This window comes from Sardina pilchardus, chromosome 7 (genome assembly GCF_963854185.1).
Source record: "Sardina pilchardus chromosome 7, fSarPil1.1, whole genome shotgun sequence".
NCBI lineage: Eukaryota > Metazoa > Chordata > Actinopteri > Clupeiformes > Clupeidae > Sardina > Sardina pilchardus.
This window is the reverse complement of record NC_085000.1, coordinates 5,317,737-5,330,496: the sequence shown is the minus strand read 5'-3', so window position 1 is coordinate 5,330,496 and position 12,760 is coordinate 5,317,737. Positions and strand designations below refer to the sequence as shown.

General features: G+C 51.5%; 1 protein-coding gene across 17 annotated transcripts in view; it reads right to left on the bottom strand.

Moving 5' to 3' along the window:
• huwe1 (HECT, UBA and WWE domain containing E3 ubiquitin protein ligase 1) overlaps window positions 1-12,760 on the bottom strand; it is a 50,726-nt gene that overhangs the window by 10,717 nt on the left and 27,249 nt on the right. For 12 of the 17 annotated variants that reach the window (XM_062540403.1, XM_062540402.1, XM_062540419.1 and 9 more), the window contains 18 exons: window positions 11,836-12,005; window positions 11,668-11,743; window positions 11,477-11,575; window positions 11,149-11,276; window positions 10,880-11,039; window positions 10,450-10,678; window positions 9,832-10,010; window positions 9,569-9,658; window positions 7,993-8,153; window positions 7,580-7,625; window positions 6,247-6,615; window positions 5,724-5,934; window positions 4,862-4,986; window positions 4,022-4,242; window positions 3,336-3,730; window positions 2,162-2,891; window positions 978-1,719; window positions 68-186 (listed from right to left, as the gene is read on the bottom strand). In XM_062540403.1, coding sequence (XP_062396387.1) covers window positions 68-186; window positions 978-1,719; window positions 2,162-2,891; window positions 3,336-3,730; window positions 4,022-4,242; window positions 4,862-4,986; window positions 5,724-5,934; window positions 6,247-6,615; window positions 7,580-7,625; window positions 7,993-8,153; window positions 9,569-9,658; window positions 9,832-10,010; window positions 10,450-10,678; window positions 10,880-11,039; window positions 11,149-11,276; window positions 11,477-11,575; window positions 11,668-11,743; window positions 11,836-12,005 — 4,250 coding nt within the window. The remainder of the gene's footprint in view (window positions 1-67; window positions 187-977; window positions 1,720-2,161; window positions 2,892-3,335; window positions 3,731-4,021; window positions 4,243-4,861; window positions 4,987-5,723; window positions 5,935-6,246; window positions 6,616-7,579; window positions 7,626-7,992; window positions 8,154-9,568; window positions 9,659-9,831; window positions 10,011-10,449; window positions 10,679-10,879; window positions 11,040-11,148; window positions 11,277-11,476; window positions 11,576-11,667; window positions 11,744-11,835; window positions 12,006-12,760) is intronic. The other 5 variants (XM_062540414.1, XM_062540420.1, XM_062540408.1 and 2 more) reach the window with 4 other exon arrangements.

Sequence of the window (12,760 nt, the reverse complement as noted above, 5' to 3'; positions counted from 1 at the left end):
GTGTGTGTGTGTGTGTGTGTGTGTGTGTGTGTGTGTGTGTGTGTGTGTGTTTGTGTGTGTTACAGACCTCCACAGACAGCTGCAGCTGTTTCTCAGTGAGCCCGGCGGAGGCCAGCTTTGAGTCGGCTTCTGTGCTGCTCGCTGATGCTGCTGCTGCAGCCGCTGCCGCCATCTTCTGCTTCCCTCCTGAAACACAAAGAGCGACTTCATGAGCACGGCTCAGGCTCAGGACTCACCACGCTAACACTCACGACATACACAACACATCTGCACCACCAGAAACAACACTACACTAATCATAACAGATTAATTCAATTTCAGTGTGTGTGTGTGTGTGTGTGTGTGTGTGTGTGTGTGTGTGTGTGTGTGTGTGTGTGTGTGTCTGAGTCTTTCACACCAAGTGATTTTTATTTTGTTAAAAGGGCATGTTGTTGAGAACACCCAAAAATGCTCTAGAGATAGCGACAGACTGAAGAAGCACCTCAGAAACACCTCAGAAACACCTACACCGTGTTGCCCTGACATCCACTCAAGTAAGCATACGAAACAACTACAGCTGGGCTGGCTCTTCTGTAATACCATGTCGTACCGCGTAAATATAATAAAATATAATTTACATTTAAAAAGTCAGTGCAAGGGTGCAGTGTGTTTAAAGCATTCCCTGTAGCCTCTTTAACAAGCTGGGTCGGTTGTGGTCGTTGTGGCCACAAGATATTTACATAATTCCAGCAAGCTTTTTTTTCTACACTTCAAAGTGTTTCAATATCCAGAGAAGATTACCTAATTGATTTTTGCAGGAACTGATGTTATGAAAAAAGAATGGGCATAATAATAACACTGACACATTGAAAATAGCCACGAGGCTAGTGCAATAACCATGCTTGTTTCATTAAAGTGTGTGGCTCTATGTGTGTGTGTGTGTGTGTGTGTGTGTGGTGTGTGTGGTCGTTGTTATTGGAGTGGTTGCGCTGGCTCACCTGGAATCGCTATGGTGGTGCTGCTGCTGCTGGCGTTGGCTCCAGAGGAGCTACTGCTGGAGACGGGCTGTGCGGCTGCCGCTCCCGCCCCTGCAACGAGTCCTTGTGTGGCGGCCGCCGTGACAGCCGGGGTGCCTATCGCAGCGACGGCGGCAGTAACGGACGCCGAGCCCACGGCTGCGCCCGCTATTGTGGCCACGGCGGTGGCGGTGGCGCCGGCGGCCGTGGTGGCGGGCGCCTGCGGCGTGGGGTGCGCGGCGGGCACCTCGGTGGCCTTGTTGTCGGGCAGCGCGATGGAGATGAGCGAGAGCAGGCGCAGCAGCTTCTCGGTGAGCAGCGAGCTGCGGCGGATGACCGGGTGCGAGAGCATGTTCATCAGCTGGCCCAGCGGCGACGCCTCCAGGCTCAGGCCTCCGCCGTCCGCCTCGCCGGCGCCCCCCAGTGGCACCGTCTTCATGGAGGCCTTGCCCTTGCGGCTCACGTTCATGTTGTCCAGCTTGACCAGCAGGTCCCAGAAGTCGGTGGAGATGCCCAGGGACTGCGCCGTGCCCGCCATGCAGGAGGCGGAGGAGGCGCCGCCCAGGGAGTTGTGGGCGGCCGCGGAGAGCGGCGAGGACGAGGAGTTGCCCTGCGTGCGACAGCTGGAGCTGGACGCGCTGCCGCACAGCCGGGCGTCCAGTTCCGAGACGGAGGAGGAGAGCAGGTCCTTACAGCGCTGCTGGGTGAAGTGGCTGGGGAATACCTGCACACACACACACACACACACACACACACACACACACACACACACACACACACACACACACACACACACACAGGTTTACACACATGAAACAACGAGGTCGGGAAATACGCGACACACGTATTACAGAGCCGACTTCAGCACTGAGGCTGGGAACAATGAGAGTAGGTCAGACCACAGTCTAGACATCAGGAATCAGGGAATTGCATTCATTTGGAGTAGTTTATGTAACTTTGCACCAAAAGTGTGTCATTGCATTGGCAAGACTCTGTAGGAAGTGTGAGTGCTTGTTTAGAAGCTGAGTTAGCATGTGACTGTATGACTATTTGTTGAGTGTTGCACTTTGAGAGCAAAAGATTAACTGGAGACAAATTCCTTGTTTGATCACATAAACCTGCCCCATAAAGGTGTTTCTGATTCTGAAAGTGACTCAGCGTCTTACCTTGGCGAGCTGGATAAGTGTGTCCAGTACGTGTCGGCACACGACAGGTGCCGCCTGCGGGTGGATGTGCACGGTAGATCCCCCGCCTCCGGAACACGACATCCCTCCGCCGCTGCCGAGCCCCGTCCCTGCGGCCAGGCCCGAGCTGACCCCGCTGCTGGGCTGCGGGTGGCGGTCGGCGTGCTTGCGGCCCGAGGCGCGCTGGATCTGGAAGATGTTGGTGCGGCAGCCCAGCGCCGCGTCCATGGACACGGAGAGCCAGGAGAGCTGGCTGGAGCTGCGCGACTCCACGCGGTTCAGCAGCTCCAGCGACGAGGGCGACGAGGACGAGGAGGACGAGGAGGAGGACGAAGACGCCATGGGGGCCTGCTGGGCCGCGGACGAGCCTTTGCTGCCGCCGCTGCCCTGGCCCAGCGCTCGCTTGCTGCCCCGGCCCGAGGCCTCGTCCAGGCGGGAGGACCCGGAGGCGGCGGCCGCGGCCATGGCGGTGCTGGTGTCCAGGCAGAGCTCGCTCTCGCTGCTGCGCTGCAGGATGGACAGCAGGCTGCGGATGACCCAGCCGCGCGTCTGCGAGTGGTAGCACAGGTTGCGCAGCACGCGGTGCAGCCGGCTGGTGTTGAGCTTGGGCTCGTCCACGAAGAGCAGCACCAGCAGGCAGGACAGCGCCTCGTGGTCCAGCAGCAGCCGCCCGCGCAGACGCAGCAGGGAGTCCACGTTGGAGCTGGAGGGGCTGAGCCAGAACACACACACACACACACACACACACACACACACGACAACACAACACATGCAGACAGACACATATACATAGCCATGCACACGACAACATTTGCCCACAAACACACACACACACAAAAACACACATGCTCGGAGTTATGGAACAGCCTGCACAACATCTTGCCACACTAAAATATTACGATAAAACCTTAAGCTGCGTCTACAAACTTTCAACAAAGTTTTATCCGTTCTTGCAGCCAAGTCTTCAAAACCAGAAATGCTCTCTAGGGAAGTCTGCACTCTGCAACGCATACTGTAACTACATTTTGTACGCAATCTAATCAAGCGTTTTATCTAATTACGCAATACATACTATAACCGCATTTTGTACACTAATCGGAGCATTTGATTTCATTAAGCAACACTACTGCATCCGCAGAACCAACGGCCTTCTCACCGGCTGTGGTTGGCTCCTCCGCCCATCTGGAAGGTTCCGCCGCGCTGCACGGCCAGGCGCGTGTACTGGACGCCGCGGTTGCCGCCCAGGCGGCTGGTGAAGGCGGGCGAGCGCAGGATGGCCGACAGCGCCGACGAGGAGCTGTGGCCGAAGAGACGCTCGTGCATGAGCTGCCGCTGGCGCGCCTCCTGCTCGCGGCGCAGGGCCGCGGCCTCGGCGGCGATGTCCGGCGGCATGACGGCCAGCACGCTGTCCTCCATGTCCTCCAGCACGCTGCGCCGCAGCTCCGACGGCAGCGTCTGGATGAAGGTGACCGGGTCCAGGGGCTGGTCGCCCGTGGTGGGCTGCTGCGAGAGCTCGCGTCGCTGCTGCTCCGCACGTTGTTGGGCCAGGACCTGCAGGAAAGAGGGAGATGGAGAGGAAGAGAGAGAGAGAGAAAGCAAGTGAGAATAGGGGAAATGGTTCAGTGGGTGCAGAATTCCACGCATCCAGCAGATTAGACAATGTGCAGTACAACACATCAGTCAAGGCAATAGCAACCTCTTAAAGCATTTTATACATTTATGCATACAACACAAAACATGATCATATCAAAGAATACATCTAGCCAAAACACTAAGAACACTTTTCAATTCAAAAATTGAACAATATGTCCTGCTGCTCATGTGTCCTCCAAAGAGCCTCACCTCTTCCTGGATGGCAGGTGGCAGAGCGGCCAGGAACTCCGGGCTGACCTCGGTGACCCCGGCCCCTCCCCCGAGCACAGGAGTGGCGGCAGAGGGCAGGGCGGCGGTGGTGGCGCGAGACGGAGGCCGGATGCCCAGCTGATTCTGCAGAACCTCCCGACGGATGTCCTCGGGAAGGGCGGCCAGGAACGAGGGGTCCACACCCTCGGGCAAACTGATACCTACAGAGGCAGAGTGGACAGAGCAGTATTTTGCTTAGTTGGTATTTACTAGTTTTTGACTGGTAAATTTAAAACGTGCTGGTCGAAATGTGGACATCTGTATTGACAGCGAAACAATCGTATGTTTGTGACCATTTACAATTGGACTATTTAGTAATCTTGAATACTTGCTATTCTTTGATTTCATTAAATGTTCACAAAACAAAACCAAAAAACCCTTCCTTTTCTCAACGCAAATCAAGTGTACATTTGGTGTGTTTGTATTTATAACAGGCTGTTGCTGGAAGATGACCAATGAATTTCAAATTTGCCATGTATAATTAATAACTTCTGTACACCTGACCAGCAAGAAAAAGTCCTAGCAAAATCCCAGGCAGAGTACAAACTATGAGGAGGAATTAAGCAAGGTAAATATACAGAGATGTATGGGCCACTGTTAAAAACGCCTACACTGCCACTCATCTTTACACATCAATTATTAAAAAGTAAAGGTTAAATATATAGAAAAGCACAAAAGATTGGAGTAGGAAACCAAAAGGGCAGGTTCTAACGGACCAGATTCCTGACCAAAGCTTTTCTACTAATAGTAACATGTGTTGCGCTCCAGCGAATCCCTCACCTGCCAGCGGGTCGTCCTCGTCGTTGCTGGTGGACGGCAGGGGCTCCTCCTGGATGGCCTGCGACTGGCTGTCAGCACTATCGCTCCGTGGCATGGTTTCTCCGGGCGATGACACAGATGTGGAGCTGGGGTGGGGGGGGGGGTGGGGGAGACGGCAGCAGTTTCATTATGGAGGTGAAGAATGTAATATCAATCCCAATCATTAAAGGCCATTCACACAGGAATAAGTAGAACGATAACTATAACTATAAAAGCACCCACACTGACCAACGATAAGGGAGGTCTCTCTTTGTTGATGAATGTGATGGCTAAAATTGGATGGATTCTGATTGGCCGTCAGCTTTTTATCGTTCTCAAAATCTCTCTGAAATTGACACCCCAATGAGATCATTCTTCATGTCGTTACAGTTATAGTTTATCCGCGGATGACGTCATTCATATTAGCCTGAACAATATTTTTTTTCCGTTATAGTAGTTATCACTCTACTGTGAGAATGACCCTTTAGACATCGTCTCAATTGTGATATTATGGCTTCTCTTGGGTAACATAATCTTCATTTCACTAAAACTGCCACTTTATGGCCCACTTTTGAACCCTTGACTATAACTGGTTTCACCCAAATGTGGAGAATTCCAAACCATTCTACTCTGGCAACTGGCTATGGTTTTTTAGCACATTTCACTTTTTTTTTTTAAATGTGAGTATGTTTACTTCCTCCTGTGGCTTGGTTTAACGTAAACGGTCTTTAAGTGGTCTGAAAATCACTATGTAAAACAGTCTGAGTGGTTTGAAAATTGCTCTGTGAACAAATCTATTATTTCCATCATATCATTTTAGCTGGGGCGGTCACACGAAACTCACCCAGTCTCAGCGTCTGTCTGCCTGTCGGTCAGCCCGCTGTCACCGCTCCCAGACAGCTCCTGGGACATCTGATTGGCAGGAGCCGAGCTAGCGGCCGGCTCTTCCTGTGTGGCAGAAGCGGGGCTGCTGGTGTCCATGGGAGACCCCTCCAATTGTGACACGCCCACTGGCACGGGATCAGAACTCTCAGCAATGTCTGGACTGAGAGAGGCTGAGACAGCAAAGCAGGAGATGAAACTCAGCCATCTGTACATCCTACATGCATGTATGCCGTGAAAACTCCCTAGATATATAAATACACTGTGAACGATCTCTAGACAACAATATTTGTTTCAAAAAGGGTCTGGTTTCTACCAAACTGAATGCCAACAATTGGCTTGAATCCAGATTGGAGCCCAAACAGCCCAAACAGTGTCGGATCATGTTCCTTTAGTTCACCACAGTGTGTTTAAAGATTTTGGGGTTTGTTTTTTGTTTTGTTTTGTTGTTCGTTTGATTTTTTTTGTTGGCAAAGTGAATCTACCTTCCCTGACTGCCTCCAACGCTCCTCCTCCTCCTCTTTCTCCCCCTCCCTCACCGATAGTGGGCGCGGGGGACATCTCCATCTGAGAGGCTTCGGCTTCGCAGTTGGGCCGGTCAGGCGCCGGCAGCTGGCCGAGTCCCGCGCCCGCCAGGGCCCCGAGCGAATCGCCGTGCGACTCGGCCAGCAGCAGCTCCGCGATTGGCTGGTGCACCTGCTGGCTGATGGCCGTCTCCAGGGAGACCAGGGCCTGCTCGTGTGGGGCGGGCGTGGTGGGGGTGACCTCTCCGGACGGCGGGGCCGTCAGGAAACCCTCGGAGGTGCGCGGCTGGTCCAGGCTGGACGAGACGCCGCCCTGAGCCTGCTCCCCTTCTGCAGAGGGGGAAAAACCACGACGCAGGAAGAAAAGCACGCAATAAAGAGATTAACAACCTCATAAACCACATCAGCACATCCCTGTGGATATTAAAAAAAGAATGACTTCATCCAAACACCAGTGGCATAGCATTACGTTTCTATTGCTGAGCATTCATCATCCTCTGCAACACACAGTAAAGAGCATCCGGGGACGCAGACTGTGTCTGTAGGCAAAGCGGGGGTGGAGTTGCAGCCACAGTGGGGAAGGCAGTAAGTTGTATAGTTATCTCCCTCCAGGGGTCGCTCTATCCTGATCCCCAACAACAACACAACTTACTACCTCACCTCACCACAGCCAGGCGGACATCCCACTCACAATGACAGCCGCGGCCGGGGACACCGTCAGCACAGCACAGCAACAGTAACAGTGAATTGAGCGAGAAAAGGCAAACAATATGGCAATTATACATCTAATGTGTGTGTAATCATCGCAGGCTCTAATGACATAAACAGAACTAACTAGATAATGATTGCGTTGCGCACGGTGTTAAATAAATTGCATCTCTCAGTGACCGGGCAAGCCAGTTGCCTAGCAACAGCTCAAAAACGAGACACTGAACGGATGGTGGATGATCTCCCGCGAGGAGGAGGCAGCGTCTTCGGAGTTGCTCGGCGTATGCCGTGGGAAAGACAGTAGACTGTATAGTTATCGCCCAGATCTGGTGTGATCCTAAAACTATACAAACTACTACCTCATCCCACAGCACGCAAACACACACACACATAGGGGGCTCCAGGGCATCTTCCATTGACACAGGCATTAAAGAGGTGCTCTCAAGATCCACGGTGACTTCCATCACACGGTTACAAGGCAGAAGAGAAAACAAGCCAACACATTTGATCATCATCATGGCATGAAGGGGACGTGTTCAGTGTGCTCTCGTGTCTGCGGTAGGAGGCTGTAAAACGGCGTGTGTACCTGCGGTGTTCTCTCCGGCTCCGTTTACGGTTCCCAGGCCAGAGCCCTGTAATGAGGAGAGGAAGCAGACATGAGCACTGGAGCAGAACGTCATCCTATACACACACACACACACACACACCACAACACAGGAACCCCCCACTGCCCCACCCTGCCTGGCCGCCAGCCGTGCTCTGGCCTTGATTAACTATTGATCAGCTGTATGGATGTTACTCCTGCCTCCATGTCTGAGCAGTTTTAACCCACTGCCTCTCCCTCTCCCTACACCCTTCAGTACTGCTCACTGTATCAGTGGATGGCCCCACACCCTTCTAAAACCACCCCCCTCTCTCTACACATAATTAGTTTTAGCTACCTTACAACTAAGCCCCCCACCAAAACACACACACACTTTTGCTCTCCCTGTTCCTCACCTGTAGGCTCTGCTCCCTGCTCTCCTCCCCAGCGGAGGTGCTCCTCTCGTTCTGCTTGGCCTCCTCCTCCTCGGCCAGCTGCCGCCTCCTCTTCTCCCGGCGCTCCTCCAGCTCCTCGTCCCGCAGACCCTCCAGGTGTTGCAGGATGGGCACCTTCACCACTGGGGGGAAACATGACCCAGACGCAGGCAGAGATGACCTTACACACTCTCACACACTTAGGACTCATTCATTATTCACACTGACCTCCCGACACTCCTCGGCTACGGCTACACAAGTGTAGAGCCCACGGCTTCAGGGAGCGCGAGTCCTTAGAAAATGTATGTAGCCTTACTGAGCCGGGACATAGTACAGCACGTACTTTAAAAGGGAATATCTTGTTCTTACAAGGTGTGAACTAAAAGTACTACTGGATAATGTCTATGCCACTACAGTGGTGCTCAGTGAACCCAGTGCATTATTAATGAGGCTACGTGATAAACTCACAGACTGTGAGGAGTAGTAAACCCCGCCATCCCCAACAAAGCTCAACATCTCTCCGAGAGGTCCAACCCTCCCCCCGTTGGTGGAATGTGATTCCAGTCCATACCAGAGCAGTGGCTTCCCCATCTACCTTCAAACACACTCCTAAGACCAAGCTCTCCAGAGGGTACCTCCTCTCCTAGCACTACCAATAACTAGACATATTAATTCTAGTACTTACCACTTTACTATCCCCCTTCTAGAACTGACACTTGACTCTATGCCAGTAATACTTATTGCTGCAATAGCATGTCCTTGTAGCATTGCAACTTGATTATTTCCCTTTTTTTGCAAGTCGCTTTAAATAAAAGTGTCAGCTGAAAGACTAAATGTAAAATGTACATGTACGAGTGCAATACAGCCTTCAAATTTAGGTGACAGAGAGCAGTGCATTTTTCCATAACCGTTCAGGCATTCCATAACCATTCAGGCCAAAAGGCATCAAGTGGTCTGAAGGAATCCAACATGTAGGTGGTAGCCCATTCAGCATATTGCCAAGGACAGGAGTGGACAAAAAAAGACTACAAAGTCTCCTTAGCAGAGGAGCTCAATTGTGCCTTCCCTCTTTGTAACAACAAAGATTGAGATAAGGGAGCTACACCCCCACCTGCTGTCCATACAGACAAAGTAGAAGCTGGGAATATTCAGGTCGGTGAATGCTAGGAAGGCTGCAGGGCCAGATGAGAACGCAGGGAGAGTGATCAGAAACTGCACCCACCCACATGCAAATGTTTTAGACAGATTGGAGAGGTCACCTTCAAGCAGGTGGCGGATGCTCTCTGATATAATTTTAGAATTTCTTGAAAATGTGGACAAAGATAAGTGCATGTGTGTGCAGGACTATAATTTACATATTGTTCTGTGGCATTTATGTATGTATGTGTGTGTGTGTGTGTGTGCGTGTGTATCACTTTAAGTGTGCGCAACAAATCTCATTGTGCTTTCCCTTGAAGCGATGACAACAAAGCATTCTGATTCTGATATATGTGTATACTACTCCAATCAATTATGACCCAGAAATGCTAACGCTAGACACGGTGTGAGGTCTACTTACCAGCTACACAATCATGCATGCTCTCTGCATCCAACACTTTACACTCGTCTGTCCAGCGGGTTAAGGCAGTGGGAATACTGGAGAGAGTGCCTGAGATGGAGAGGAAGGATCACTGGTTAACACCATTGACAAACACAGAGCAGTGCCTACTGTCTTCAGCAAGCAAACTGGAATTATTCAGCCATGAACGATCAGCATCTTGAAGACTTGGATGTGATGGGGGGGGGGGGGCGGGTTGTGTGAGTGCCGTGATCCATCCTTACCAGCCTGTCCGCCTGTGCTGCTCTGCTCGTGGAAGAAGTCGTCGAGCAGCTCGTCGTCCGAGCGGGCGATGATGTGCACGTCCTCGTTGCCCACCAGGAGGCGCGTGCGGCCGCGGGACTGCAGCGGCAGAGAGTTGGACAGCTGCAGGATGTCCGCGGCAGCGCTGGGGCCCAGCAACCTGCAGCAGCAGCACACAGGAGACCGGCGTGAAGGAGGAGACAACAACAACAACCACAACAACAAAACAACAACAAACACCAGCACCACCACAGACACACACTACAGACCATCAAAAATGAAAATGCATTATCTGTGGTTGACTCAACACCTGCTGACTCAAAGTATATGGACAGCTGTGTGACTGAGGGTGACGACTATGAGCGGCTGAGTGACTTATCTGCAACGACCACTGGCGATGACATTCTGGCATCTATGGATTTGACACTCAAGAGATACAACAATTTTGGCAACAGACTCCACCAGTGGGCTTTGCTCCGTTAACAATAATAGATTTCTAAACTTGATTTCTAAAATGCTGCCACTGGGCATTGGCCTGAACTGTGAATAAGTGCATAATGATGTTCGGCCCTGTTTCTTGTCGACCAGCGACTCCTCACCTCTGCAGGATGAGAGGCGGGTTGGGCTGGCGGTTGCCGGGGTAGTGCACGTGGATGGTGTGGCCGGTGTTGGCGGTGAGCTGGCGCAGGGTGCGCTGGCTGCGGCCCATGCCCTGGGCCAGCCGGCTGCTGCTGCCGGCGCCGCCCAGCGTGAGCGAGCCGTGGTCGGCGTGGCGCACCATCAGCGGGTGGGAGCTGGGGATGTTGCCTGGGGAGGGAGGGATGTCAGCTACAGGAGCGCGATAAAGAACAGACAAGAGAAGAACAGCGGCGTTATAGACATGGCCCTTCGGATCTGTGGGGAGAGACTCACACACCACGGCTACAGCAGCTACTCAACTCAACACCCAACTCAACACAAAGGAGACAGGTCAAGCAAGTTGCACAAGACAACCGGAAAAGATGGGGGGGGGGGGGGGGGCGTACTCACCGTTGGTCGAGAACATGTTGTCAAACTCAATGATGAGGTCATCATCACGGTCGAACCTCTCAAAGCGAATGTGGGGAGCAGAGTTGATGTCGGGGAAGTCTTCGTCAAGTTCCATCTCTGAGCCTTCGTCGTCATCGTCCTCATCTCCCTCTTCATCATCCTGAAATAAGTGCGACATGATTAGTTATGTTAAAATGTACAGAACAAGATATGGAAAGTCTGTGGGTCACTGGGCAGAAAAATGGGTAAATTCCACATCTCAGACTCACCTGATCCTCCTCCTCTTCCTCCTCCTCCTCCTCCTCTTCATCCTGGCTGTCTTCGTCTTCGTTGCTACCGCTGGAGTCTTCCTCCTGGGTGTGCTCCTCATCCTCAGGCTCCAGGATGTTCATGGAGTCTGAACAGAAGACGAGCACGTTAGAGGCAAACGCTTCACTGAATAAATCCTCTGGCCTAGTACACATCGGGCCACCACACTCACTCACACAAAGAAAACAGTGCTACAGCTCAATGGCATGCTATCATGGCAAGCTGTTACTCCAGTCCCATAAGGTTAATGTCTACTGCCCAATTTCAGTTTCAGGACATAGTTCATACCCTCTCTGTTGGCCTGTAGTGTGGAGGCTTGACTCATGTTGGAAGGAGCTTCATCCATCAACACATCCTCTTGAGATTCATCCTCTCCACTGGGTCCAACTGATAAGAGAATGCAAAAAAGCCAATAAGCAAACACTACTTGCCTATCCTTACCACTCTAGTTTGTAACTGAGTTTTCTGTACCCACTTACCAATTATGGTACTATTGACAGTGCCTGGGTCTCCCTCTAGCAGTTCATCTATTAAATCCACCAGCTCATTTTCCACCTACCGAAACACAAAAGCCATGCGTCAGGTATGCTTGAGTGTGATCTCTCATATGAGTAAGCAATAAAGAGAAGTATGTCTAGGGAGCGTACTCTCATGCAGCGAACGACAGGTGAGCCCACCTGCATGGCCTGTGTGCTGAGGACCTCGGGCTGCCCAGCGATCACCACCGTGTCCCCCTCCGCCTCGCCGTCCATCAGGTCCGTGTCTGTCCCCTGGCCTCGGTGCCGGCTCTCCACAGGCTCCGCCTCGCCCACCTCACCTGTGGGGCAGGACAGCAGTGGGATTACCATCAGTGGAGTACACTCCACTGGTACACTCAGTACGCATCTGTATTAAACTTACCATCCAGTAACGAAACAGTTTGGTACAAACATGTGTACATTTATACCCTTAATTACTATACTATTCAGCAGTGGGATTACTATCAGTGGAGTAACTGCTCGGTTCAGGTATTGCAAGCTCAAAATTCACTGACAATATCGCTGATACGCAATGGGAATAGTATCGTGAAAAGGAGTCCACTAGGTTTTTTTTTTTAATGTTAATTGACTAAACTGACATAGGATCCGCTACTTATTATATCTGTGTGGGGACTCAAATTTGAAATGTGGTCCACAGGCAAAAATGGCTACTGTTGGTTAGTGTTAGAGACTGCATTTGGTACACTCAGTACGCCTCTGTATTAAACTGACCATCCAGTAACGAAACAGTTTGGTACAAACATGTGTACATTTATACCCTTAATTACTATACTATTCATCCACAGGCCTCTGAAGAGTTTGCTGGTGTATTCAATCATAGTTCACATCCTCATCATCATCATCATTATTATTAAGCACACTCTTGAGTTAGCTTTTCTACTTTGCCTTTACACCCTTCCATGTCCTTCTCTTTTAACAAAAATACTGGTGCTTTGGGGAGATCCTATACAAATCCATTTGTTTCCTGTGGCTTGACTGCTGACCGTGTAGTTTCACAGATTTAATCACTGTGCTGAGACAAATGAAACTTGAC